At 45.4% G+C, this 25,060-nt stretch overlaps 1 protein-coding gene across 1 annotated transcript in view; it reads left to right on the plus strand.

Annotated features, from left to right (window-relative positions):
- The window catches only part of COL20A1 (collagen type XX alpha 1 chain), a 48,388-nt gene that overhangs the window by 14,045 nt on the left and 9,283 nt on the right, over positions 1 to 25,060 (plus strand). Inside the window, exons 11-29 of the mRNA XM_030503429.1 lie at positions 829 to 1,001; positions 1,612 to 1,741; positions 2,227 to 2,372; positions 4,057 to 4,180; positions 4,656 to 4,795; positions 5,414 to 5,543; positions 6,072 to 6,214; positions 7,325 to 7,457; positions 10,600 to 10,742; positions 11,486 to 11,615; positions 11,913 to 11,969; positions 14,743 to 14,781; positions 16,388 to 16,526; positions 18,252 to 18,394; positions 18,740 to 18,849; positions 19,615 to 19,773; positions 21,688 to 21,765; positions 22,363 to 22,449; positions 24,447 to 24,500. Coding sequence (XP_030359289.1) covers positions 829 to 1,001; positions 1,612 to 1,741; positions 2,227 to 2,372; positions 4,057 to 4,180; positions 4,656 to 4,795; positions 5,414 to 5,543; positions 6,072 to 6,214; positions 7,325 to 7,457; positions 10,600 to 10,742; positions 11,486 to 11,615; positions 11,913 to 11,969; positions 14,743 to 14,781; positions 16,388 to 16,526; positions 18,252 to 18,394; positions 18,740 to 18,849; positions 19,615 to 19,773; positions 21,688 to 21,765; positions 22,363 to 22,449; positions 24,447 to 24,500 — 2,258 coding nt within the window. The remainder of the gene's footprint in view (positions 1 to 828; positions 1,002 to 1,611; positions 1,742 to 2,226; positions 2,373 to 4,056; positions 4,181 to 4,655; positions 4,796 to 5,413; positions 5,544 to 6,071; positions 6,215 to 7,324; positions 7,458 to 10,599; positions 10,743 to 11,485; positions 11,616 to 11,912; positions 11,970 to 14,742; positions 14,782 to 16,387; positions 16,527 to 18,251; positions 18,395 to 18,739; positions 18,850 to 19,614; positions 19,774 to 21,687; positions 21,766 to 22,362; positions 22,450 to 24,446; positions 24,501 to 25,060) is intronic.

Here is a 25,060-nt window from a genome sequence, read left to right on the forward strand (position 1 = left end):
TGTAACCATCTCCTTTTCTGAGTTTCTTCCAACCAAGAGGAGGCAAGAAAAGCAAAAGAGCTAGTTTGAGAATATGTTAGGGAGTGTGTACGGGGGAAAAGTGAAGATAGGAAGAGGAGATGATAAAACATCTAGACACATTTATTTTCTTTACACTTTGAATGATGGATCTCCAAGGCATTTTCAAGCTAAAACCAGACAGCCTATTTCTTTCCCTTGCTGGAAAGCAGCTTGTATGATGAAGAAGAGAGTGAAGAACCACTCCAGATGTTAGCTTAGATCCTCAGGAGAAACATCCTGTACATATTTCCATCTCTCTCTGCTTTTAAGGTTGGCCTAAGGAGAACGGGAAAGTCTAATTTTCAAACGTGCTTTTATTTTAATGCTCCGGAGATTCATCTAAATAAATAGATTCATCGTTATTAATTTGTACTTTTTTGGTATAATTAGACATTATTCAAATAGCAGATTAGGCTAAAGAAAAATAGGCTGCTCAAAAAAATGAAACCAAAATAACTTGTGCTTGTTAATTTGGACCATTTTCATGACTGAGGAAAGCTGGGTCATCTTTTGGATACAGGCAAATATGCAGACTTGTGTTGAAAAAATACTCCCGGCATCCAGCAAATACACAGCCTGTTCTCTATGAAGTAGTTATGTTCTCTGGATGCCCAGTTGTAAAATATTTGTTTGGAGCAGTCTCTATGCTCTATAGGGAAGAAGACTGTAACATGGTTTGGAAACCATCAATCGTATTTGTGAGCTGGAACGTGGTTTTGGCATTAAGAAGTCTGGATATAAGAAAGTAACTGTGGTTTTAACTCCTAGGCAGCGCTGTGAAAGAGAGCCCCGTGAACTCGGGTCCCCAGCTGAGCCCAACTGACCTGAAAATATCAGCTGTGACCTCTAAGAGCATGCATTTGACCTGGAATCCTCCTCCAAGACCACCAAAGAAATACCGAGTTGTGTATTATCCTTCTAAGGGTGGTGTCCCCAGAGAGGTGAGAGACATCTCTGAACACCTAAGACTGCAGTATCTTCCAGGTGGTGGCTGGGAATTTAGGCTTGAGTAGACAAAAAGATGAGGCTAGAGGTGTGGTTCTTGTGGCACACCAGCGAAAATGTGATCAGCTCATGAGATGACCAAGACACAAGAGGAAATGGGATAAATATCTTGCTAGAAGTAACGCAAGCCTTGCCAACACCTATTTTTCTCTCGTGCAGTGTTACCCCCTCCCTAAAACATCTGTTTTAACCCAGAGGACACTCAAGTACACAGAGCTGTTGAAGGATGCTCATTTGTGATAGATAATGACATAGAAAAGCAAATCCAGATTGTTGATGGATTTCCATTCAGAGAGCGCAGGGTCTTATGCTTGGTGTTTGCACAGATGCCAGCCTTAGAGGACAGGAATGCTTATTGCCTCTTACCTGTCTGTTCTGGGGAGATGCTAGCTTACACAAAATACAGAAGGCAACAAGACTTCTTGTTTCTGGGCACAGATCTGCCACAGAGAAGCCACATTTGCTGGGGAAGGCCAGTTCAGCCATTGCTTTGCTGAAGAGCAGCTAGAACATCCCTGTCCTGACAGCTTTTCTTTTTGCTTTTAGGTGATTTTAGATGGAGCAGTCTCCTCTTTGCAGCTTTCCAATCTGACCTCGCACACGGAGTATCTGGTGTCGGTGATTCCTGTTTATGACACAGTTGTTGGGGATGGGCTGAGAGGCGTCACCTCCACATGTAGGTCGTGAGTAGAGAGAATTATGCTGGTGCATGGTTATGATAGGTGGACAAAGCTCTTTCTTTGCAACCACCTCAGGCTGGAGCCTGACACTCTATTCTTCCTCGTTGCTCAAGTTCAGTCTGACTGCAGCTATCTCCATCCATGGAGATGTTCAGAACTTGACCAGAGAAGACCCTGAGCAACCCGCTCTTTGAGCAGCAGGTTGGACCAGACCTTCAAGGGTGCCTGCAAAGGAGACCACTGATGTGGCAGTAACACACCGTGCTAGAAATACCTTGCAACCCCTTGCTGCCTTTTTATCCTTGAGTTAATTTGAGTGAATTAAACCTATTCTCTGGAAAGTGGCTGCTCCGCTCTGTTAGATGTGGGGTAGGTGTCCACCAGCTTGCAGTAGCTGTTGCAAAGCCAGGTCTCCTCTGGGGTTTGAGCTGTCACAGACCTCAAACACTGAAGATGTCTTTCTGCCTTGTTTCTCCATCAGTGCCTTTGTCTTCCCCTCGCTCCCTGCGTGTCTCTGAGCTGAGCCACAACAGTATGAGGCTGAGCTGGAAGGCAGCCCAGGGAGCCACGCAGTACCTGGTGCTCTGCTCCGCAGCCCCTGATGGGGCAGAGGACTATACAATGGAGGTAGAGTTCATGAGAATAATGATAATATCATGTTTTCTGTGTCTGGGCTGTTCAGTTCTAGCTCTAACCTTTGTGAATTAGTATCATGTGTTTAAATTTAAAACAAAGCAAAAAAAGTGTCGCTGTTATTGCCAGCAACATCTTTCATGGAAGGGTCAGAGGTTTTTTATGGTGTACCTCAAAGGGATTTATAACTGTGAGGATTTCACGTGGGAAATTGAGGCATAGGGAGACAACCAACTGCCTCAAGGGGCCCTGGAAACCCAGGCATTAAAATCACATCTTTGCAGCCCCAAATGTAATTGCTGCATCCTTGAGGCTGTACATAAATGCCTTTACTGTGTTTATCTTCAAATGTTAACTGAAAATTCACTAGAGTGGTTTTGGCTGATCTCTAAGAGCAGACCTATGACACTGCGTAAGAATGAAACAACATTTGATGAATGGAAAACCATTAAAAACATCTAAGAATGCTTTGCCATGTGTGTATTTTAGTGAGTTATCTGGAGTACAGGTAGGCTGAAATATGAATTGAAGAGGGGGGGAACATGTAATGCTTCTTTGTCTCATATTCCCCCCCAAATGCACAGCAATAAGAGCAATTGCAGGATGGTTTTGAAAACAGAGCTATTAATGCTGCTTTCAGTGCGTAATTGTGGTGGGGTTTTTTTAAGATTCATTTGAAGAGAGACCAGCATTTAAAATAGTATTTTATTTTGGTTTTTATTATTATTTTCATTAACTTACTAATAATTTTAGTGAACTCTATTTATATTAGAACATTTCTGCAGTTGCTCACTGTGAGAGCGCAGCGCTCCAAGGCTATGGGATGTCTGCAAAGCCAGCATTAAGATGCTCCCAGCCTTTCACAGAACGATGCTCTGGTGTGTGCAGACTCCTAAGTGTCACTGGGGAGCGTTTCTAAGTGAGCAGAGATCAGGAGCAGAGCTGTGGCCGAGTTGTGTTAGCGGCAGGTGGCAGCAACCCGGCTGCAATGGGTCTGCCTGCAGCAGGCAGCCTGCTTCTTCTCCATGTGTCTGAGCAAAGTGGGATCACATCCCTCTTTGCTTGGTGTGCCTCCTGATCCAACCCACAGCAACAGCAGCAGCGGTTTTGTATGAATGAGACTTGCGCCTCTGCAGACCAGGGGAGGAGAATCATAAAATAGAATAAATAGAATCATAAAATAGAATAAAATAGAATCATAAAATCACAGAATAGCTTGGGTTGGAAGGGACCTTCAAAACTCATCTCGTCCAACCCCCCTGCAATGAGCAGGGACATCTTCAACTCAGAAGATGTTGCTCAGAATGGCATCCAGCCTGGCCTTCACTGACTCCAGGGATGGTGCATCCACCAGTTCTCTGGGCAACCTGAATGTAAGAGCCACTCTCATTGTAAATTGTGTATTTTACCACGCTCATGGTAAATTATTTTCTCCTCATGTCCAGCCTGAATCTCCCTTCTTTTAGTTTAAAAGGTGATATATGCCTCAATGCATCCCTTGGGAAGAAGCAGAGCACTGATCACTGTAGAGCACCTACTCAATTGCTGAAGTCCCAAAGTGGAGAAGTCCTCTTAGTATGATCAAAAGGACCTTGTCTCTGTAATGTCTTGATCTATTGAGGGCATTGGCAGGTGCCCTAGAGCTGAAGGGTACCCCAAACCACCTCTCTGTTGACAGGTGAAGGTGTCCCAGCCTGAGGTCCTGTTGGATGGGCTGTCTCCCAGCACAGAGTACTCCATCGCAGTGTATGCAATGTATGGGGAGGATGCGAGTGATCCAGCCAGCATCCAGGAAACCACCCGTAAGTGCTGCTGCTGTTTCCTGAGTTGTTATTAAACACTTGAGGCAGGAAAGACGTGTTAAATGAGGTGCTTCCCATATTGTGCAAGTGGCTTGTAAATACGCTGCCTCTTCCCTGCCTCATCTTAAGCGGATATTGGTCCCCGTGGTGATCTCTAATTATGTGGTGAGCTGTGAGAAAGGAGTGATTTTTCCCCTGCTAAAAAAGGACTCCTGAAAGAGCTGTTCCCTGAGGTCTTTGCTGTCTGGGGAGGAAAAGGGAATTACGTGTCTGTTTCTTCACCTAAAGCCCAGGCAGGCTTTCATGACACCCCAGAGGCATGTACAGTAATGACACAAAGAGACTATTTTCCCGCATGGTGAATGAGCCTCTTAATTCAAGGTGGGAACATCTACGAGCAGCAGGAGGCAAATGGTGGCATTGCCACTGTGCAGCCTGTGAAACCCCGGAATGCTGTCACTAACTGTTGTTGCAGTGGCCTTGAGTCCTCCCAGATACCTGAGCTTCTCGGAGCTGAGCCATGCGTCCGTTCGGGTCAGTTGGGAGGCTGCGTCTCCGGCTGTGAAAGCTCACCATGTCAGCTATGTTTCTAGCAGAGGAAGCAATGCTGGGGAGGTGAGTCTTTGAAGGGCTGGTGGAAGGAAAAGAAAACTGGAAGGTCACATATTGCCTTGTTCTCCTTCAGCTGCATGGTTCAGAGAAACTGCATTGTCTGCTGGCAGTGGTTAAACACTGAAATGGGCACTTTTGATGATGCTGCCATCCATGAGCTAATCCCTCTGCAGCTGTACCCATGCTCCTCTCCATATCATAGAATCATAGCACGGCTTGGGTTGGAAGGGACCTTTAAAGGTCATCTAATTCAACATCCCTGCAATGAGCAGGGACATCTTCAGCTAGACTAGGCTGCTCAGAACCTGTCCAACCCAACCCTGAATGTTTCCAAGGATGGAGCATTTAGCTGGGCAACCCATGCCAGTGCCTCAGCACTCTTGTCCAAAATTTCTTCATTATATCTAGTCTGAATCTCCCTTCTTTCAGCTTAAAACCATTACCCCTTGTCCTATCACAGGAGGCCCTACTAAAAACTCTGTTCCCATCTTTCTTATCACCGCCCTTAAAGTATCAAAAGGCTGTAATAAGGTCTCCCTGGAGCCTTCTCTTCTTCACGCTGAACATCCCCACCTCTCCCAGCCTGTCTCATACAATACTCACACAACATCTCCACTGCAGGTCGAGGTTCCTGGCACCGCAACATCCACTGTCCTGAGACCTTTGTCCTCCCTCACCCAATACTTCATCAGTGTCAGATCTACATATGATGAAGGGGACTCCTTTCCAATTACTGGCAATGTTACCACTTGTAAGTAGGGAATGGAAATAGCTTTGGTCCCAGTAACAGATGACAAAATTGGCTTGTGTGTGTCTGAACGGGGACATTCTGAAGACCAGTCCCCACAACTCACGGCCAAAACCCCTGCACAAACCTCAGATTTACTTGTTCTTTGCACGTGGAGTATGTCCAACTGCGTTATGTCTAAAACAATGTGGAAGGAATAAAGAAAGGAAGCAAATGAAGAAAAAGAGTGATGTATCACTAACCTCTGTGTCCTTGAGAGCCCTCCTAGCCTTCTCCCCTTTACAACATCAGCGCGATAACGTGTCCTCTACTCAAATGAGATAATCCTTCTTAATTAGGCGTTTAAAAATAATTTATCCCTCTCTGTCCTGATGGCTGCTGTCATATGGGTGTGTAGAAGTGAAAGACAGGCTGCTCTCAGACATCTGCCCGGTTGATGTTTTGCTCCCCAACCATCTGCTCCCCACCTTGGCTCTGACAAGGCGCTGTCAGTGCCGGCACTCCAGCTCATTTTCCTTCTGCATTCCTCAGTAAAGGTCCCCCCTCCGCGGGCGCTGAAGGTTACTGAGCTCTCCGGGAACAGCCTCCGACTGCAGTGGGAAGCTGTTGCTGCCTCCGATGTGGTTGTCTATCAGATCAAATGGAGCACGGCCAGTGGCGAGAAGCCTCAGGAGGTATGGACCCACACACAGCTCTGGGGAGGCTGGGTTGGCTGTGTGCCTGCTTGATGGCTCTGAACTCAGCTGCAAGAGTGACATAGGGTGGTGTAAAACTAACCAAGTTAATGCACTCAAGCAGTTAAACAGTTCAACACCCAGTTGAAGGAGCCTATGGAATAAGACAGGCTCTGTCCCAGGAGTGGGACTGTTCACTGGAGCGGTCACTTTGAGTGCTGGAAGCAGGAGGGACAGTGGGACGGAGCCCTATAGGCTCTGGGAAGATTGCAGAAGTGTTCTGGAAAATCTCAAGGATGAAATTCAATAGGGACAAGCAGTAAGTATTAAGCTTAGGCAGGAATAATTAACTACACGTATACAGGATGTAGAACAAATTGCTAAGAAGCAATTCAGTAGAAAAAGATCTGGGGTTGCAGAGAATCAGCAGCCCATAATGTCAAGAAGCTGTGGAAAAGTCAAAGATAATACTCAAGTATTTAAAGCTGGCCTCTAAGATAGGTGAAGCAACTTCTGCTTTCTTCAGTGCTGGTAAGCACTGTTGGTATACTGCTCCTCAAGAAGGATGAGATCCAAGTGAGGAGCACACAGAGGAGAATGACCACAAACAGAGCTGGTGCAGGGAGGGCAGGGATGGATAAGGTGACCTCTTCCTTCTCAAGCCCCTATTTTCAGTATGAGTGCTGAAACACTGAAACAGAAGTTTAAATGGTGGTTTAAATACATAAGTCTCTCATGCAATGCTTCACACTTGGGCTGGAATAGGGATGTTTTGGGGCTTCTGTCCCCAGCACACCTAGAAGATGGGAACTGAGAAAGGGATTTCATGCTCCAGGCAGGTTGACTGCCTTGTGTCAGAGTGCTGCATTGTGGCACTGAAGCAGCTGCTGAATATAACTGGGCTGCAATGGGCATCTTCTCTGCATTAATCAGGATTGGAATTTTGCCTTTGCTTAGATGTGTGCATCCCACAACAGCAGACTTTGTCCCTGAAGCTCAGTGCTAACTCATTTGTGCCTACGGGCAACCTATGAGCCAGACACTTGGATGGTATGAACCAGCTTGGGGATGCCTGGGAGCTTGACTGACTCATTTCTTCCCCTGCTGCAGCTCTCCATCGCTGGAAATGTGGCAACTGCTGTCCTGCCAGGCTTGCAGAAGAACACCGACTATAAAATATCCATGTGGGCCTATTACAAAGATGGTGCTCGAAGCGACACCGTTTCTGTTCAGCACAGGACCAGTAAGTGACCAGTGCTCGGTATCCACAGCCGAAGGGCAATAAACAGGGCACAGGATGCCTCAGAACCCATCACAGATCAGCAGCTCAGCTCAGATCGTCTCCAGCTCTGAAAACCCTAAGCTGAATGTCTAAAAGGGGCTAGAGATATTTATCCTTCTGCCTTAGTGTTCTGAATTGGTCCTGACGAATAGGCTGGGCAGACACAAGCAGGCTAGTGCCTCTTACAGGCATCTGACACCCTTGCATTTCATGTAGAATACATTGCTTTCCCCTCCCTGCTGCTGTGTAGTGCACTGAGGTAAATGAATTGGCTTTCTGTAGGGTGTCCAGCTGAACATGTCACTGTGCTGCCTAATGAATGTTTCCTGTTAGTAAAATATTGTCTCTTAAGGAGCGTGAGGATTTCTCCAGCTACATCATTGCTGAGCTGTGCTTCGTCTGAGGGCACTTACACAAATGAGAGAGAATCCTGCAGCAGACTCTGCCTTGGAAGCATTATCTAAATCTGCTTCTTATAGGCAGGATGTGAGGTTAAAAAGTGGTGCTCCCAGAGGTCCCCTTAATTAATATTGCCTGTATAATGGCTTTGTTGGCACTGAATGGAATACAATTTATTCCACAGCAGCAGTCCTCTCCTCCTCCATCTCTCAGCTTTCAACCTCCTTTGTAGAATAAACTCATTTAGCTGAGCTGATGAAGTGCAGAGTAAATGGCAATTTTGGAATGAGAAGCTCAGGTTTTATTAATAATGAAGAATAATAACATTTCTTTATAGAAGGCCACCTCAAGCAAGTAGTCAGGAGCTGCATACTGATGTAAAAATAAAACAGAAAAGAGAAAGCATCCTACAGGTGTATAATGCTAAAGGGGCAGTTAGAGCTGTTCAGAGGCTTTGGAAAATGAATGGCTGTTTCAAGCCATGAATTACAAATGCCAGAGTTGCTCCCTCAGCCCACTGCAAATGACACGCCATGGTGCCCTTCCAGGCACATTTGAACAAGGCAGTCCTTGCCCGTGTTGGCACCCCAGTGGGACATGGAAAGCAATTTGACTTCTGCTTGTCAGCTGCTGACCTTGTTCAGGAACAAGGATGCCTTGGGGATGTCAGACTTTGCCTTACTGCATGAAGAAAGGAAAGCGCTCACAGAAATCAGGTTTGGGGATTTCCAACCCTAACTATTCTATGATTCTATGGGCACCCAACAGAATCAGTGCCTGGATCAGATTGCGTGAGCAGCCAGGATAGTGCTACTTCTCAGGGCAAGTATTTGCATTTGCAATCAATGTATTTGATGATAATTCTTTGTTTTCAATGCTTAAAGTAAGAAGTGCCCACAGGGGAGGAGTGGCACAGAGAAGGGATGGCTGATGTTTTCCAGGCAGCAGTGCTGATCTTGGGCACTTGTGGATGCCAGTGAATTGAGTAAGGCTTGTGCAATGGATGTATGGGAACACGTGGCACTAGGCAGAACTCTGGGAAATTCTGGGATATGGTTATACTTCAAACCTTTACTGTTTTGGGCAAAAGCTACCATCTTCTGTGTGAAGAATGAGAGAGCAGTTGAGTGGGAACTGCTGCTGCAGCTGGGCTGAGCCACCCTCACTGACTTTGCACTGAAGTGGATTACAAAGAGCTTATGTGCCCCATTCCTCTAGCTAAGCTATGCCAGCAGCAGCTCCAGGCTGATAAACATCTTCAAGTTTATCCAGCTCCTCAATGAGCTCTTCCTAGCAGAGCATACATTGCAAATAAAAGGGATTGAAATGTGGGGAAGAAGCTTCAACCCATGGCAGTGAGGGGGAAAACATGCCCTATATAACCATTGCAGATGAGTATTTTGTGGAGTGGATTCCAGGGTTTCACTCATATTTGCAAATGTGCCTGTGATGCTGGTTAGACCGGAGAGCAAGCTAGGATTCCTGCTATGGAGGAGTGGAGGTTCAAGACGTAATGGAAGACACAGATGGTGTCCTCTGTGTCAGAGATGCTTCTATCCTCCTGGGCAGCTTCAGAAGGTGACCTTTCCACAGCTGTCAGATCCATGCCATCAACTTCTGCCAGGCCTGGGGCCTTTCCAGAATAAACTCATCTCAAAAGTCTTTCCCTAACTTTCCCTTTAAAGTTCACTTAAGCAGAGTCCTCACTTACCTCAGCTGAAGGAAATAGCCAGTGCAGCCAGCCTGATTGCAGACGTGTGGCACAGCACTAATAATAGTGCTGATGAAGTGACTTTACTTCCCGCACTTGTTTTATTCTCTGCTTTACCTTGTGGTGATGCCCAGCATCAGCCCCAGCCTGATTCAGCTTCTAGCAGTCTTTCCTTCAGGAAAAGTAAGCTCATTTTATACAGAAAAGGGAAGGAAGATCGATGAAGACGCAAATGATCTTCATTCAACCTGTGCTCTCCGGTCACCCTACACTTTGCTGGGTGGGCAGAAGAGCCTTACAGGTAAAACTGCAGTAAGAAATCGCACAGCCCGAGTGTGTGTCCTTGACTGTCTTCAGGGCTCATCCATAATTTTTAGTCTCTTCTGAGTAAAATGATTCTTTCTCTCTGTCTAAGACTTCTGTGCCAATTAAAATTGCTCAGGATCCCTTCCTAGAGGCTGTGGGATGAGCAAACTGTTGTGTGCTGGCTGCTCGGGGCTTTCTTTAGACTAATTGCAAAACAGAAAGGAAAATGTGGAAAACACTGGAAATGATGACGGATTAACGTTGTTGTGTGATCCAGGTCAAATGGACAATAAAGCTGTTCAGTGTGTCTCCAGATCCTTGATGAAATTCAGTTGCAGTTTGGGCCTATACGAAGGGTATCCATTGGTGTTTGTCACGTATACGAAGGATCTTTTTGTCATACTTCTAGGACTCTTTCCCATTTCCAAGATTGTTTTCCATGTCTTAGGCTTTGAATTGCTGAATACTTGAGTCGTACTGTGCTGTATTTGGGCAAAGCACATCCCTGCAGAATTGTTTTCTCTCTTGCCTGGTCCCCAGGGTGACTGCTCCTGCTCCAAGCATGGGTTAACAGCACAGCAGAGCACTGAAGCATTCAGAAATAGGCTTGGAAGCAAGTGCTGCTGGCCCCATTTATAGGCATTAACACCTGCTTTTAATGCTGTTCACCTTTAATCCCCACTGCAGATTCCCGGAGCCCACCCAGCAACCTCTTCATTGACTCTGAGACCCCCACTAGCCTCCAGTTCCACTGGACCCCCCCTGACGGCCGTGTACAGCACTACAAAATCACCTATCACCCTGTGTCTGATGCTGGTGCTCAGCAAACAGTAAGTCTCCAGCTCCTTTGTATGTGACAGGCACTGGACCAGAGGGACAAAGGGACAATTTCATCCCTAGGGTAACTCTGCTCACTCCAGTAGGGTTTACCTTAAGGATGGTGGGTTTGCAGGACTACAGAACCAAACCTCTTCCACTGAATAAGAATCATGGAATCATAGAATGGTTTGGGTTGGAAAGGACCTTAAGATCATCTAGTTCCAACCCCCCTGCCATGGGCAGCGACACCTTGCACTAAACCATGTTGCCCAAGGCTCTGTCCAACCTGGCCTTGAATACAGCCAGGGATGGAGCATTTTGCTGATATGTTGCTTTGTAAAGAGATCCTCCAGGATTCCTGGTGATTAAGATATTTGTTTCCAACAAAGCTGCTAATAATGCAGCTTTCCCCTCTCCCTGAACTGGGATGGGGAATTCTCGGAGGCAGAGGGGTAGAGGATAAACCTACTGCTCCTCTGACTTAGGGAAGTTAAACATTAACCTTTTAAAACACTGATTTTCTACTCAGACTGATTATCACGTTATAAGGCACTTCTGGTGGATTTGCATGGGGAATATTGGGGTCTTTATATAGGGAAATGTTCTTCCTCTGGACATGTCTAGTCCAATGGCAATGCATAGCCAGGCTTCCAGGACTCCCTACAAGAACCCCTCCACGTAACTCTGGGCTGTGAGTAAGAGCTATAAGGGGAAGCCTGCCCAAATGTTGAGTTCTTCCTCCACCCCACTATAGATCATGGCTTCTGGCAAAAGCAGCAGTGTGACCCTGCAGCCACTACTGCCTGATCGAGCCTACAAGGTGATCATTTCTGCCATCCACTACACAGGAGAGAGTGAGATCACATCCACAACGGGACGGACAGGTAAGTGTATCAGTCAGAACGGGCATGTTCCTTATAACCTTCCATCTATTGGTATTGCAGCAATCTCTATTGGGGCAGCAATGTCTTGCTTGCACTGGGCTGTGGCCAGGGCCAGGGTTTTGCTCAGCAGGGTAGATGACTAGCCTTGAAAAGGGAAAATCCTGCCCCAACTTCTGCAATCCTGTGTATTAGTGGCAATTCCAAGATGACTGGGAAGGGCTGGTAAGCATCCTGGTCTTGAGCCAGGCATTGCGGTCCTGAGTTACAAGCTCACATGTGAATTGCTTTCTCTTTCAGCTCCTGTGTTGTCTAAATTCCCTTCAATACGAGGATTCATTCCATCTAAAACAGAGGGTAAATCATCTCCTATAAAGTCTCACTTTGGGTTTGTGTTGGATGTTTTCAGTAGCAAATCGCAGAGTGTGGGCTCTGCAGAGCAGGCAGAAATGGGTATGTCATCTCCTGACAGATGCCCTTGGGGATTGTCCAAGGGCAGCCAGAAACCACATAACTACTTAAAATCAGACTCACTTCTGATAGTATTTTTAGAGGATTTCTGCACAACTTGACCAAAATGGAGCAAAGGGAATGATGACCTGTTTTAAATGAAAGGTCCCTGTAAGGTCCCTTATTAAATTTAATGAGCATATGTTCTCATAGCTGATTTAAAGCAAAGTACAAAATGGATTAGTGAGAAATGTTGAATTAAGAGGGTTATAAAAAGTTGTTAAGAAGTAAATATTGGAATACAGACATTGCAGCAGTGCTGGCTTTCCCTGCATATTAGAAATGATTTTAAACAAAACTTATTGAGGGAAGCCAATAGGGAAGAATGAGGTAGATTTGATCAGAAAACTTTAGTTTATGCTCAATAAAGAAGATATCAGACTAAGTTTTCAAGTGGCTTATTGAGAAAATCACAGTGGAAAAGTCCTGTGAACTTTGAAGCAGAAAACAATCCTCCTATAAGATTGATGAGTCACCTTGTAGAATTTAATATAGCTGTTTGGCTGGGATAGCTGAAAAGACAATAGAAGATATATTAAATTTTGTGTGTTTTATAAAGTATCTCTCTTCTTTGAAGATGTGGAGACAATATGTAATAGTGCTGGGAATACTATTAGATGTACGGTACAAGACTCCAATGTTTATATGTAACCACATTATTGAAAGAAATGGTCTGAAGCTGCAGGTGTATGAATCATCATAGACTCATAGAATGGTTTAGGTTGGAAGGGACCTTAAAGATCATCTAGTTCCAACCCACAGGTGGTTATTATACACTTAATAATTGCATTTGGCTGGGACTTGGGGAGAAAATCAAAGAGAACAAGACAACAGCAGGATTCCCAGGCTGCAAAGGCTAGGGAAATACCTTCAAAGCAGGAGTACAAAGTGCCAGTGTCAGGGATCCTTACCCTGACTCTGATACGCTTCCTCTAAGCTGAGCACTGCCAGATCAAAGAGCTGTGAGCAATCCAGGTGCCTTCAGCCTGGGAAGGAGGTGAGAATTTCCAGGGATGTCAACAAGAGGGACTGTGGGGCCTGGGCAAGAGTCAGGAGATCCTCAGACCCAAGCAAGAAATATACCTGGTAAATGGGAAAGTTTACAGCCCACTTATATCGCTTTGGGGTGATTTCTTTTCTTCATCATGCTTCAATTCTGAGCAATGCTTCTCCTTTGGAAAGCTGTTGAAGGAGAAGGGAAAGAGCAGTGTGTAACGTGTGGATATAACTCAGCTTGCTTTGGATGCAGGACATTGCTCCCCAACCATGGGCTGGTCAAGCTCAAAGAGATGGTTTGTGAGGCTTCAGTTTCAGTAACTGATTTCTTAACTGATTTCCATAGATCCCTTCAATAGTTTTATACTACATTCTGTAGAAATTAAGGTATGTATGTATAAAACTATGCCTCAGGTTGAATAACAGAGGTTATGGCAAGCTGTAAGTGATTTAACTCCTGGCTTTAGCAGTCCCATGGCCATCAAAGTCATAGGTTTGGGTGCCCTTTCTTTGATGTATGTCTTGATTATGAAGAATGGCGTTGAAACTCCTACAGACTTGGCAATCTCAGGTGCCTTGGGGAGGGTAAGCCACCCCCTTTAAATTTTTTACACATTTTACAGAAGTTAGGTATGGACAGTAGGAAGCTCTGCTTTTCTGGCCAGGTATGAAATGACATTGATGCAAGAGCAGCAATAGCAAGGCTATAACGAAGCCTCAGTATAATGATCTGCTAGATTCTATTATACTGATGACCTAGAAAACCTTTTATGAAATAGCCCATCTTGTCGAGTGTCCTTGATTTTCAGGGACATTTCTCCTTTTGTGTCAAGCATTCCCTTTTTCCCAGCTCCATCTGGCATCCATGGCCTGGGATTTACTTCTTAGCAGATAATTGAAAGTAGCATTCGTGCACTGCTTTCTAATACACCCCTTTACCTGAGCCTTTTAAATGAAGAGTGCCTCATGTTCCAGCTTCACATCCCAGTCTTTTCTCCTCTGGCTTTACTTTCTGTCCTGTGGGATCTTAGAGAATTCATCAGGGGAATTTCTGACAGGCCAACTGCAAAACTTTGCCCAAACTCTTTATGTTTCCCTAAAGAGTTCAAAAGCCAAACTCTCAGGTTAAAATACACGTTTTTGCTGTCTGTATTTTGAGTTTCAGGTACAACATTTGGAGCTGCAGAAATCTTCCTTTATTCTACACCACCACTAAGGTGCATATTGCAGTAAAAGGACTATTAAAAATAATAAATTAGTGTTTTGATGTCTGTTTTTAAAGAAGAACTTACAGCACATGATGCTCCCTTGTTTTGTATGGTAAGGTGCCAGGTGAGTCAGTCAAAAGCGACCATGAAGATGTTTGATGATGAAAGACAGTACTTTTATTTTTGTGATGGGCAAGCCAAGAAACAACCTTTATGTCTGCGTACATATAAATTGTCTCTCTCTCCCCATATATATATAAACAAGGCTGAAGGCCAAGAATTAAGCTGTAGGATATTCTACGTTTGACTGTGTTTTCCCATTGCTCTAACTAGAGAAACTGTGTGCATTTTGCTTCCATAATCCCTCACTGACTCTATTTCCCTAACAGTTTTTCCCTTTTATTTCCTCCTCACAGCCTGCCCCACCATCAGCTCTACCAAAGGCTCCATACGAGGTACAGTAGCACATCAAGCCCCAGTGGTGCTGGGCTGTGAATGTGAAAACACAACCTGGTCTTGGCTTTTGAGAAACATGCAAGAGCTGAGCAGGGGGAGAAATGGGAGGGAAATTCCTAAGGGAAAGGGGAGAAGGCTGAGAAGTGAAATAGGAAAATGTCCTTTATCAGGTAGAACATTCTGCACTAACTGAATTGGTATGCCCCTGCTGTGCCATCAGCTCGTGTTCTCAGCTGTCAGAGCTTAGTGCCGGGGTTTTCACTGGGCTTAAGGAAGCAAAGCTTCAAACAGCTGTTGAATTTGAAGAGGATTTAAATTCCTAACTCATAGAGGCTCCTTAAGAAAAACCCTCACCAACATCGCCTCTGCATCCTCTGAAGGAGGTTTACATACCCAAAGAGCACTCTGCTGCCAGGCTGCACGGGCTTTGCTGGGATAGCAAGTTCCCATTTCTCTGGCCACAACAAACATTGACCTCTCCTCCTCCTCAACAGAGGTGGCAGGAGTAGCCCATTTCCTTAGCAGCTCACTGAAACCATTACATGGCAGATTCACAGTATGATAATAATATGACCATACTACAATATGTTTAGAATTGGGATTTAAGCCTTGTTTTCAGTCTTTACAATATTTCCTGCATGTCTTAAAGGAAGTTCCAGCACCAGAAGCCCCATATTGGAGATAAATGACTCTCAAGTAGGTCATTTCTCTTTGCAAACTCCCTAGTACTGTTGGAAAATTAGAATAAAAAAGCACCCTGGACCAGCCTCCAGGAGAAGTAAAAACTCAAGTCAAGAAACTGCAGAGGATTGAAGGGGTGAGGGAATCCAGACTGAAAGCACCACATTGAAATGAAGCTGTAGCTTTTCCATTTGGTAAAGAATGAGCTATCTCCTTCATCCCAGCCTGCTGCAAACTCAGATAAACCAGAAAAAAAGAAAGAATCCCAATTGCAAGATCTTGTCTTACTGAACAGAAAACTGAAATGAGAAAATGACTCTGAGGTTTAAATGATGAGCTGGAGAGTGAGATGAAGCTGCACGAGCCAGGGAGGGATGTCAGAGATGTCAGGCAAGAGTCTCTCTGTAGACCATGTAAGGCAGGTCACCCCTGGGTGTCTTGTGAAAATAGAGAGAAATTAAAATGTTCATGTATTGAAGTTCTTTTTTCTTTTTTCGGACTCTTACATAGAAGGCATTTCAGAGCAAAAATAATTGTCTCTCCCTGCTAGCCATTACTGGACTCGTTCCATCTCTTTTGAAGATAATAGTTTTGCATTTAGCTGAAAAGGAGAAATAGTTGGAGTAACTTCTTTCTCATTCTGAAGATTTGCAAATGCAGTTGTGAAAGTCTCCACCTTGCCTCCCAGAGGAGGAGATTCAGCAAATGTGTACCGAGGGCACAGACCCAAACTATTTCCCTTGGCTGCCACTTGTGGAATACACTCCAGGTTTCTGTGCACAGCCTGGCTGCTGTCATGTCACTATGGTGTTTTCTCCTTTTGCCCCCTCCATGCTAGCCAGAGGCTGATTCTACCTGCTTTTCAATCACACTTCTTTTGCACTCTTTTCTAATCACTTATTTTTCTGTTTTCCTTGGTTCCAGGATTTGATATGATGGAAGCTTTTGGCTTAGTAGAGAAGGAATATGCCTCTGTTAAAGGTGTAGCTATGGAGCCATTCATATTCAGTGGCTCCCGTACCTTCACCCTGTTCAGAGACACTCAGCTCACCCAGAGGACCAGGTGAGAGCAGAGCTGTGACGGGTGTCATCCTCATCATCAGTCTCATGTGTACACATTGTCTATGCTCACAGCAAAGGGTGATCTCTGGTTTGTGGATGAAGGATGAACGATGCAGCCCCGCTGGCAACTTCAGAATGAAATGATAGAGATGATGAGCTAAATCAAACCATAGGTAGACTGAAAAGAATGCCAGAGTATTTTTTCCTTAATATATTAAGAAATTAACCTCTAGCTTTCCTCAAGATGGGTTGGAATATGTCACACAGAAGTTAAGGGGACATAATAGGTGTATTCATTATATCTTTTGTGCTGCTAAATATTTTCAGAGAGGTTTTTCCTTTCTACAGAATCACTTTTCCAGCAGTCTTAGTTGCTGTGATGGACATAAGGATCATGTCATGCACAGACACTGCACCGTTCTTTAGGCATTCTGTCCACACCATGCACACTTTGGTGATGGCAGTTTGAGGTCACACTTTCATCTTCCATCCCTTCTCCCAACATCTCTGGAGACAGATCTTTGATTTAGAAGATATTTATCTCATAGCTGCTCTGTGCAGCTTGGTCTGTATTGATGAGAGGGAATAACCACTGACTCCGAGTTGTGATTTGACCCTGTTTGGTCGCGTATGAAGCCTCTCTGCAGGCACCTCCCATGACCTCATTCATTTTTATGATTATAAATCAGGAATGATATGACTCCTGACGCTCAGGGCTACTTTGTTTAAAACCTAATTACTGAGGCATTGGCTCAGTTTAATCTTAGTTACAGAAGCAAAGCTTCTTAGAGTAAACAGAGTGGGGAAGATTCAGAGAACTCTTTGGTCTAAATACTCAGAAAATCATGGGCAAATCCTTTTGTTCAGCTGGTACATCTGCCTTTCCAAGGACATTACTCCTCCAGAAACAGTGAGAGAAAGAAGAACCTGGCATTACTTATGAATCAGCCTGGAAAAGATGCTTGATGAGTTGTGTATATGCCCATGCAAATGTCTCCTGTTTCAGATTACAGATGCATTTCAGGCATAACCAATTTGACCTTCCTCATTGTCTTGCATCCCCTCATTGCTGCTCCTGCCCAGTGTGCCCTGATGGGTTTGGTAATGGCTGTGGAGGGAGCTAGGTTGTGCCAGTAGCTGCTGATGGGCGTCACTGCGTGGTCCTGAGCTCCAACACTGAGCCCAAGTTCTGCAGCAGGGATGTGGGGACCCAGAGGGGGCTTTCTGTGGGCTCTGTGCTTACCCCTGAAGGGCGTTTACACTGACTTCTGCCAAAGTTTAAAAATTTACTGCATGGTACATGATGACCATTCCTCCTTCTTGAAGAGGAGACCTGGGGAGCATTTTGGAGCCTGGCCAAGGGTGTTTTGTAAGCTACCACTGGGATCTATTATAAAAAGCATTAAGGCTGCGCTCACTGTGTCTTGGCATTCCCAAGGCAGCTCTGGCAGTGATGGATTGACACCGACTGCTCCACCTGGGTATCCCCCCCGGGCACAAATGGAAAGGCCCTGGACAGCTTAGTACGTTCTTCAACAGCCCCAGAGGGATGCTCAAAACAGGGACCAGGCTCTCTCCTGGAGTATCATGTTCAGCTCCTGGGGGTGAAGCTTTTCCCGGCCACCCTGCCTAAGAAACACAATGGATGAGCCCTTCCTGTAGGGTGTTGCCTGCTGGATCTCACTGCTTTAAGCCACTGATGCTCACTTGGCTTGTCTCATTCCAGTGACATCCACCTCTTTGCCATCCCACCCGAGCACACCATCAGCTTCCTCCTGCGCCTCCTGCCCGAGACCCCCAAGGAGCCTTTTGCTGTGTGGCAAATAACAGATGAGGACTTCCAGCCTCTCCTTGGTGTTAACCTTGACCGTAAGGTTTCTTGTTGAATACATTAAATTCAGACATTTGCATGCATTCACTTGGAAACTTCTAATGGTTTTGTTATACAGCAGCAGCTTTTGGGGAAGCTTTGTTGTTGCTGCCAGCCTTGCATTTGAAATACTGCCTGCTGCAATTAAAAGACATGTTTTCATTTTTATTTTACTTGTAATGCATTATTTTTCCATATTCCTTTTCTTTTCCACTCTATAGAAGTACTTCGTTATAACATATGAAATCTTCCATTATGTTTAAGCCTATTTATTTACTATTGTTTGTATGTGGGTGAAATCAATTTCCCTTTTAAAGCTGTTATTTGTCCTATTTTTCCTGTAGCCAGTAAGAAATCCTTGACCTATTTCAACCATGACTACAAGGCTGATCTACAGGAAGTCTCCTTTGACCAGCAGGAAGTGAAGAAGATATTCTATGGGAGCTTTCATAAGGTCCTTATCAAGAGCGAGAGGAATGTGGCTCATGATCTCACTCCAGGATGGGGAGTATTATGCCATCGATGTGAATAGTTCAAAGTGAGGAGTGATTATACAGAGATGCTTTGCATCCAGATTGCTGGGGAACTGGCAACCCTATTTGATATGCTGAAGTTTCTAATTGTAAAGAATTAAGGTTCATCCCCTGTTCCAAATATGATTTCCACATGTTGGTTGCTTCCCTTTTCCCCTTTGCAGAAACTCCAAAGCTGAGGGGGTTTTAGGTCTTAATAATAAGGAAAATTTGAAAAATCATCTTTATTTTTAGAATTTGGGATTTTGGTCAATAGAAGGAGGGAAAAAAAAATGTAGTCTTGAGATGAAGCCACCTTATCACCTATAACGGGGGGGGGTTTGACCATTGCGTCCTCAGAGCAAAGGTATTCCACCCAAATAAGCAACAAACATTTTCTCTCAGTATCTGTTGACAGTTCCATTATTCAGCTAGTTCTGAAAACTGAAATATTTAATACTACAGCTCCAGAAAGGCTTTCCCTAAGGAGAGGTGAGGGGAACGCCAGGGAAAAGTGCAGTGTTGCACAGCAGACACGGCACATACTGAAACTAATTCCTGAGCCCCCTTGATCCATTTAGCTCATTAAAACCACACCACCAGTATCAGCAGCAGGCTGGGAACTGGGCAGAAGGCATTACTGTCTGTAAAAGATGCCCTTATCTCCCCATGGAGCTCCAACCCACTTCTTTCAACCCACCACCCAGGTACACGTGGCCGTGAGCCACTTCAAGATCAAACTCTATCTGGACTGTAAGAAAATAGCTGAGAAACCCATCAACACTGTGGGCAGCATCTCCACTGCTGGCTTCATCATGCTGGGAAAAGTGACCAGGACCAGAGGACCCAGGAGCGGGTCTGCATCGGTAAGTCTCCAGTGGTGGTGGAGATGGGGAGGGCTTAGATTTGGAGCTAAGGTGGGCAGATGGGGAGGAGTGCCATCTTGCATCATTCTGACTTTGAATGGCTCCAAATGCTGCTGTGACGCACGACTGTGCCCTGATCCTGCTGATCTCTGTGATTTTAATGAGCTTTCTAAGCTCGGTGCATCTCCCCCTCACCTCCCACCTCTGTCTGAGAGCTGTGATTACAGGCAGCAGCGTGAGCATGTCCCCGGAGGTGCCTTCAGCTGGCTGCATCCTCTAGGGATGGGGAAAGCGCAAATCCTGCACTAGGATGCTGAAGCAGACAGGAGGGTTTGGGGATTGCTTCTGCAAGGGAAGGTTGTGCACGTCAGCCCCCACTGAGTGCTGTCAGGAAAGGCAACAGGGCTGGACGTGCCTCAGTCTTCAGCGTGTTTAGGTTTGCTTATCTGCGTGCAAATGATAGGAAAATAATAACAGAGGTTCTTTGTCAGCTGCTACTTGAAAAACAACAACCCAAATGCTCAGTGCCAGCCTGCAGGTATGTCCCTGCTGCATCACACAGTGCTGCAGAGAGCCTGCTCCCTGCAGGAGGAAAGAATAAGGGGAAGTGTGAACTCAATGTCATGCCCTTTGACAGCCCAGTGCATGGTCCTAAGGGCAGAGGGACCCCTGTATGCCACCACCTGGCAGCCTGTTGCCTTCTTTAACACTCCACAAAACAGGAGTGTTAAATATGTGCAGAATAAAGAGCACGTTCATCACTCACAATGTGCTAATGGACTAATGTGAAGCTTTTACTCCCTGGCTCTGCTTTTAGCTCTAGAAGTCCAGGGGAAAACAGCACATCAGTTATTTACAGCTTCCCTTGCCTCAAAGCAGCATGGTAAAATCTGGTTTGTCCCATATACCTCCCAAACTGCAAAGAGAGAAGATGGAATATACTGGGAAAAAAGTGGACACAGGAATTTTCTGTGAGGTATGGGATCAGCTGCATAAAAAAGCATAACAAAGCAGGGGACAGTGGTATTCAAGCACTGTTTACTTATTTCCCAGATAAATCCTATAGCAATCTGATCACCAGCCTGTCGCCAACAAGGCAGGAATCTGCTTTCCTTGTCTCTCCCAAATTCTCCCTGCTAACAGCTTAGTACATACTCCCATTACTTTTCAAGCCCAGCAAAGTTTCACATCTTCCACAGCTCTGCTGCCCCTGAGAAGACAGTGTCTCATTACTGGGCATTACAGAACCTGATTGAATTTATGTTTAAATGTTGCTTGATTTATGGGCTTATCTGGATCTGTATGCTGCATGTCACACTCCCCGGGCTGCTCATTGGTAAATGCATGGAGTGGAATTAGAAAAGGAAGGTGAGAAATGGTGTCAAGGGAAGAAAAAGATCCATCTCTGCCTCATTATTTTGGTTTGGCTTTGTGCAGCGTCTGGTCCTTTATTAATCAGAACGGGAAGATGTGGGAGTTGTGAGGGATGTGGTGAGAAAGACAGGTTGGGGTCACATCTGTCCTGGGAATTGCTGCTGCCACATTGACTCTTATCTCCGTGTCCCTAAGGGGAGCAAAGCAAAGCTTGATTTCAGACTTTGGTGATGCTGAAGCCCAATTACTTGAGAACCTGCCCGCTGTTGCAGGATTGTGAGTGAATTGGAGGCTTGGCTTCTTGCTGGCGTGGAGCTGCCTGTTGACTTGCTTAGCAAGGCACAGAGACCTGAAGGCTTGTAAAACACTCAGTGTCTGGGGGTACTTTCATGCTCTGGCTTTTTTGGGGCACAATTATAGTTGGGATCATATGGAAAAGTCCTGTCAAATTATCACTGAAGGTTATTTTTAGCACTTGAATGTCATGAGATTTTGGTCTGTGCCAATGCTGCTTTCTTGTCAAACTCTCTTTTCCCACAGTTCCAGCTGCAGTCTTTGCAGATCACGTGCAGCAGCACAGGGGCAGAGGAAGACAGATGCTGTGATCTCCCTGCACTGGTAAGACAAGAGGGACCCCTCTGCTAATTGACATGAAGGATGATGGAACAAGTCCATGGCACTCAAGTGATATTGCAAATAAATAGGTTCAAGAGGGAAAACATTTCCCCTCTCTTCTTTTGGAAATAACATCTGTGTGTTTCTTGAAGCGAACAAACTGTGTTTGCTTCAAATGGAAATAGAACTCCAAATCCTGGTGCAGTGACCTCACCTGTGACAGCAGCCCCGACAGTCCTGTGGCTTTGCTGCCACCTCAGCCCTGAGTCACAACATCCCCCTGCTTGTCCTTTCAAGCTTCCCCACAACATAGACAGTTGCTTTGTGGGGTGTATAAATATTTAGGAAGGAGAAAAGTATCTTCCAGTATGTGTTACATAAATTTCAGGCAGGGCTGGTTCATATTTGTTTGTCTGAACTTGTTGTTTGACAGAAAAATAAATCACTCCATTGCTCACAAAAATCTCTCAGCAGAGGAGAGATGTCTGCTTTTCTCCAACTGAAAGTCTGAATTTCGAAGCACTGCAAATGTTAAATGTGTAAATCCACCCTGCCCTTGCTACGAGCTGCTCATGCTACTTCGGCTTGCTTTTGTTTCAGAGGGATGAGGAGACCTGCCCTTCCTTAGCTCCTGCCTGCTCTTGTTCTTCTGGCCGCCCGGGCTTGCCAGGACCTCCAGGGCCCCCTGTAAGTTCACCCTTTCATGCTGTGTACTGCACACAGTGGTTTGAATTCATGTTGTTTGGGCATGTCAGGCATGAGGAGTACGCTCCTGGGTCTCCATAAGGTTATAGAATCATTTAGGTTGGAAAAGACCTTTAAGATCATCTAGTCCAATCATTAATCCAGCACTGCCAAACCCACCACTAAACCATGTCTCCAAGAGCCACATCTATGTGTCTTTTAAATACCTCCAGGAATGGTGACTCCACCACTGCGCTGGGCAGCCTGTTCCAGTGCTGGACAACCCTTTAATGGAAGGATTATTTTCCTAATATCCAATCTAAACCTCCCCTGGTGCAACTTGAAGCCTTTTCCTCTGGTCCTATCTCAGGGAACTTTGATGTACCAGGGCAAGGCTGAAAGGAGCCCTTCAGATTTCAGATGCTGATGAAATGAGGAGATGGCGAGTTGGCAACGCGGGAGCTACAGCTGGGAACAGGCTGAGCAGCTCCTGGTGCCATGTTAATCCTCTTAGGAGAGGACAGGTCACCCTGGGTGCCTGCAGAGATTTCATGGATTGGCGGCTCTGAAACTCTTTGTAAACGCAAAAAAAATCACCATAAAACCTTCCTATCTGGTTTCTGTATTAAGCGGGAGCCTTGTAAGTGTCTTTGTGGGTGGGCAGTGTAAAGAGAAAGTGGAGACTTTGCAATCCTGTCTGTCCCCAAAGCTCTCTCAGTGAATACAGTGAATATGACCTGAAGGAAATGGGGGGACATGATAACAGTCATTAAATATGTAACATGTTCAGGGATTAAGGGTAAACATGATGTTTTATCTGTTACAGATGCAGGAGAGTCGCCATGGGCTTAAATTGCAGGAGAAAACATCCTAGTTAAACACTAGGAAGCAGTTACCAGAAAAATTTGCTTTTTGGAAGTTTGGGAAAACACATTTGATTTGCATAAGGCAGCTGAAACCTGACAACCTGCCCAGAGCAGCCCATTTCAACCAGTGCAGGTGCTTTTCACCTGGAAAATAACCATTAAACAACCATTAGGCTCCTTTCTCCAGTGAAAAGGCTTCAGATCACCTCTTGCATTGCAGTGGTGTAAGTGAATTCAGTGTCACACTTTGCAAGCAGCAGCAGCCTCACTGCAGAGTAATTACGTGCTCATCCTGGTGGAAGTTTAATTAACAGCACACTCCACAAGCACGGTTTGCTTCCACATCCTACGTGCATAATGACCAGCTTGCGTTACCGTGTGGTTTAAACAGCTCTGCAGAGCAGGGCTCTTTAAGCATTAGAGAAAATGTGGTTTTGACACATAACCTCATCCTCACACCACTAAACCCTTGGTAATTTGCTGCAGTTACAAAAGCTATTTTTACAACTCCAGTTAGCAAGACTATATCCCACCTTGCATTTATCACTGTCCTTAAAGAGTAGTTGTGACCAGGCCCAGCTGACTTCTGAAATGAGCTTCTGAAAGCACCTTTCCCAAAGCTCCCTGCCTGTGCTTCTTCATTCAAATCCATTGTTTTTTAGATTCAAGAAGAGCAGCCTTCAGATTAAGACGCCAAAAGTTCACATAATGTTGGTTAGTGCCAGAAGATTGGTTTCTTCTCTCCATCCAGCAGTTACGCAGACGAAGAGCTCAGTCAGGTCTCCCCAGAGCTGGTTGTTGTCCCCAATCTCAGCATGTGTCTGCTCTCTTGGGATGATATTATGAAACCCAGCATAGTCTCAAAGGGTTGTAGATGTGAGCACCTCTTCTTCTCAAGCGTGTTCCCATGTTCATATCTGATGCTGTCTCAGCATGGATTCATTGGGGGAGTTGGAGGGAGGAGGTTCAACAAGTTTAAACTTCATCTCTTCCACATTTGCTGGATGACTTGATTCGTTTTCTTCTACAAGCTCTCTGGGGCAGGAAACGTCTTTCTTCTGTCCACTAGGCTCCTGGTTACTCTGCCATAAAGGCTATGATGTTCCTAACAGCAGCTTTGTGTCCTGCTGGCAGGGCAGCCCTGGGAGGAGAGGACCACAAGGCGAGCAGGGAGAGCCAGGACCCAAGGTGAGTCCTGGTGCTCTGGCTTTGTTTGCTTCAGGCTGTGTTGAAGGGATGGTGCAGGAGTGCAGGCTCCTCTGCTAGGGCAGCTGGATGTGCTCATTCTGAGTTGGACTCCTTAGGCTGGGGACTGCCTCACTGCACCAAACAGAGCCTTAAAGACCAATGCATTGAGGAGGATGGGTTAACTTATTGTTAATTAAATGCTCGGTTGGGCTTTGGAAATGGAGATGATGAGCCTGATTGCACTGAATTAATGCAATGTATGTGGTCAGCAACATCCTCTGAAAGCAGCCTTGTTGGGAAATGGTCAGTTTTTGTGCTGTGCTTATTCTGGCTGCCTCCAAAGCAGACAGATTGATACTGCTCTGGGCAGAGCAGTGTGAGGAGTGAAGCAGAGCAAGAACCCCAAAAAGCCTGCAGGAGCAGCCCTGAGGTGAGCATAAGGAATGGCTGGGTCTGAATCTCCAGACTGGGGAGGGAATGAGAATGGTTGCAGATCTCAGCCATGGGTTAAGGAACATTTCCCTTCACTCTCTGGCCGCCTTGAATAACAGGAACGACCT

Source organism: Strigops habroptila, chromosome 13 (genome assembly GCF_004027225.2).
Source record: "Strigops habroptila isolate Jane chromosome 13, bStrHab1.2.pri, whole genome shotgun sequence".
NCBI lineage: Eukaryota > Metazoa > Chordata > Aves > Psittaciformes > Psittacidae > Strigops > Strigops habroptila.